Source organism: Scyliorhinus canicula, chromosome 20 (assembly GCF_902713615.1).
Source record: "Scyliorhinus canicula chromosome 20, sScyCan1.1, whole genome shotgun sequence".
NCBI lineage: Eukaryota > Metazoa > Chordata > Chondrichthyes > Carcharhiniformes > Scyliorhinidae > Scyliorhinus > Scyliorhinus canicula.
The window spans coordinates 82,945,468-82,947,815 of NC_052165.1; the positions used below are offsets into that span (position 1 = coordinate 82,945,468).

A 2,348-nucleotide genomic window follows, 5' to 3' on the forward strand; every position below is an offset into this window, starting at 1 on the left:
CATTCTGCGCTCTCTTGGGACAATACTATTTGAATGGCCTGTTGAAAAGTCAATGTTGGCTCAGCTAACAACTTTCTCTGGGTGGCCACATTGTTAATACCACAAACCAAATGGTCATGTAACATTTCTGACAAGGTCTCACCATAGTCACAGTACTCCCCAATCCTACATAGCCTGGATAGAAACTCTGCAAGGGATTCTCCTGGGGTCCTCTCAGTGGTATTAAACAAGAAACTCTGGATTATCATGGAGGGGGTTGGGTTAAAATGCTGCATCAATAAGGTTACAAGTTCATCAACCAGTCTTGGTGGCCGCTGCAGCTGGGTACGTAAGGCTCCTAATCACCCCAAAAGTATGCAGGCCACAGGCGGTGAGCAATATGACCACCTGGCGCTCATTTTCAGTGATGTTGTTTGCCCAGAAATAGTAACACATACGTTGTGCGTACTGGTTCCAACTTTCCAGCACAAGTTAACAGCACAAGTTCACAGCAACACCCTTGCTGCTCACTCCTTTCCAGCTGGTTCCAAACTGGCTAGCTCTATTTATGCAGGGAATCTGTAAAGAATTCTCCGCCCCTCTCATTGGGGAAACTCATTCTCCCTAAGGATTGTGGGATTGTCATTACTCCCCAGCCAGTGGTGAATAACAGTATGATTCCATGGGCGAGATTCTCCGCAAATGCGGAGAATCATAAAGGCTGCCGTGGGACAGGCCGTGACCCTCGGCAGCCTTCACGGCCACTTCCGGGGCCGATTCTCCCCCCCGGGCGCGGCTAGGAGCGCGGCCCCGTGCATCACGGCGGCGCGGCCTTGACGACGGTCATCAAGGCCGCATGTCAAGCGTCACGGCGGCTGATGACGTCAGCCGCGCATGCGCAGGTTGGACAGCGCTAACCCGCCCATGCGCAGTTGGCGTCTTTCTCCTCAGCCGCCCGGCAAGACGTGGCGGCTTGATCTCGCTGGGCGGCGGAGGGGAAAGAGTGCGGCTGTTTTGGACGCTGGCCCGACGATCGGTGGGCACCGATCGCGGGCCTGTCCCCTCCCGAGCACAGTCGTGGTGCTCCCGTGCCAATCGGGCCTCTAGATGCCCCAAATGGGCATCTGGCGCCCGTTTCACGACGTCAGCGAGCAGGTGTGTTTGCTGCCGTGGTGAAACGGACGTGAGAAACGGACGTAAAAAACGGCGAGCGGCGATTCGTGGCGTGGGGGAGAATAGTGGGAGGGCGTAGAAAAATGTTAGGAGGCCCTCCCACTATTCTCCCATCCGGCGTGGGGGGAGGAGAATCGCGCCCCATGAGTCTGACTATGTTAGGCTGTTGCTTGATTAGTCTGTGAGACAGATGTTAGCAAGGAGGCACATGCGGGGTTTGCCATTGTAATGTTTTAACACTGGTTTCATGGTCACCATAGACATTCTTTAGATCCCAGATTTCGTTTCGTTGAATGCAAATTTCAGCAGCAGGGATGTGATTTGAATCCAGGTCCCTAGTCCAGTAACAATACCACTGCACCACCGTCTCCTCTCTGTTTTGCCCATTGATCACACTGCTGTTTGTGGGAGCTTGCTGTGCAGAAAATGGCTGCTGTGATTCCTCCATTCAAGAAGTGACTTCACCTCAAAAATGTTTATGGATTGAAGGTGAGCTGCTCAGATTGTAAAATGTTCCGGCTGCCTCCCACCCCCAACCCCAACCCCAAGCGTGTTCACCGGCGGTGGATGCGAACAAGGAAAACACGCTGACAGCGGTGGGATAGGAAGTGTGTTGGAAACTGGGCGGGACGTCCGGCACATGGCTCCGCCCAAGAGAAGACAAGGTTTTATGATTGAGGCTGCTGCCTGCAGCTCAAACTCTCACAGGGATGGGTGAAGTGACAGTGCAGCAACGTCTCCCCTTGAGTGACGGGAAGAGTATCCCGATCCTGGGCCTGGGAACATGTTCCATGGAAAAGGTGAGTGCAGTTAAACTTTCTTCCCCATTCAGACTGACAAGGGCGCTGCTCCTTCCACTTGTGGAGATTAGAAAGGGCTGTGACAACACACCCACCTCACAGATGCACTTTAACAATTGGTGCAGCTGAGACTCGGCCATCACTCCAGCTTTCTGGCCCCAAACAACTTAATTTAGGCATGCAGATTCTCAGAAACTGCTTTCCCAAACCTGCTGCAGAAAGATTGAGAGAAATGGAGGGGTGTGGGAAGAGAGAAGAGTGGGTGGGAGGGAAGAGAGAAGAGATGGAGAAGTTGGGGGGGGGGGGGGAAGAGAGAGAAGGTGGGGGTGGGGGGAGAAGATGAGAGAAGTTGGGGGGGGGGGGAGAGAGAGAAGTTGGGGGGGGGGGAAGAGAGAG

The 2,348-nt window shown here is 53.7% G+C and overlaps 1 protein-coding gene across 2 annotated transcripts in view; it reads left to right on the forward strand.

The window, feature by feature from the left end:
* Positions 1 to 1,758: 1,758 nt before the first annotated feature.
* Positions 1,759 to 2,348, forward strand: part of LOC119955008 (aldo-keto reductase family 1 member C23-like protein) — an 86,313-nt gene continuing 85,723 nt past the window's right edge. For both annotated transcript variants that reach the window (XM_038780805.1, XM_038780807.1), the window contains exon 1: positions 1,759 to 1,952. In XM_038780805.1, coding sequence (XP_038636733.1) covers positions 1,863 to 1,952 — 90 coding nt within the window. In that variant the 5' untranslated portion in view covers positions 1,759 to 1,862. The remainder of the gene's footprint in view (positions 1,953 to 2,348) is intronic.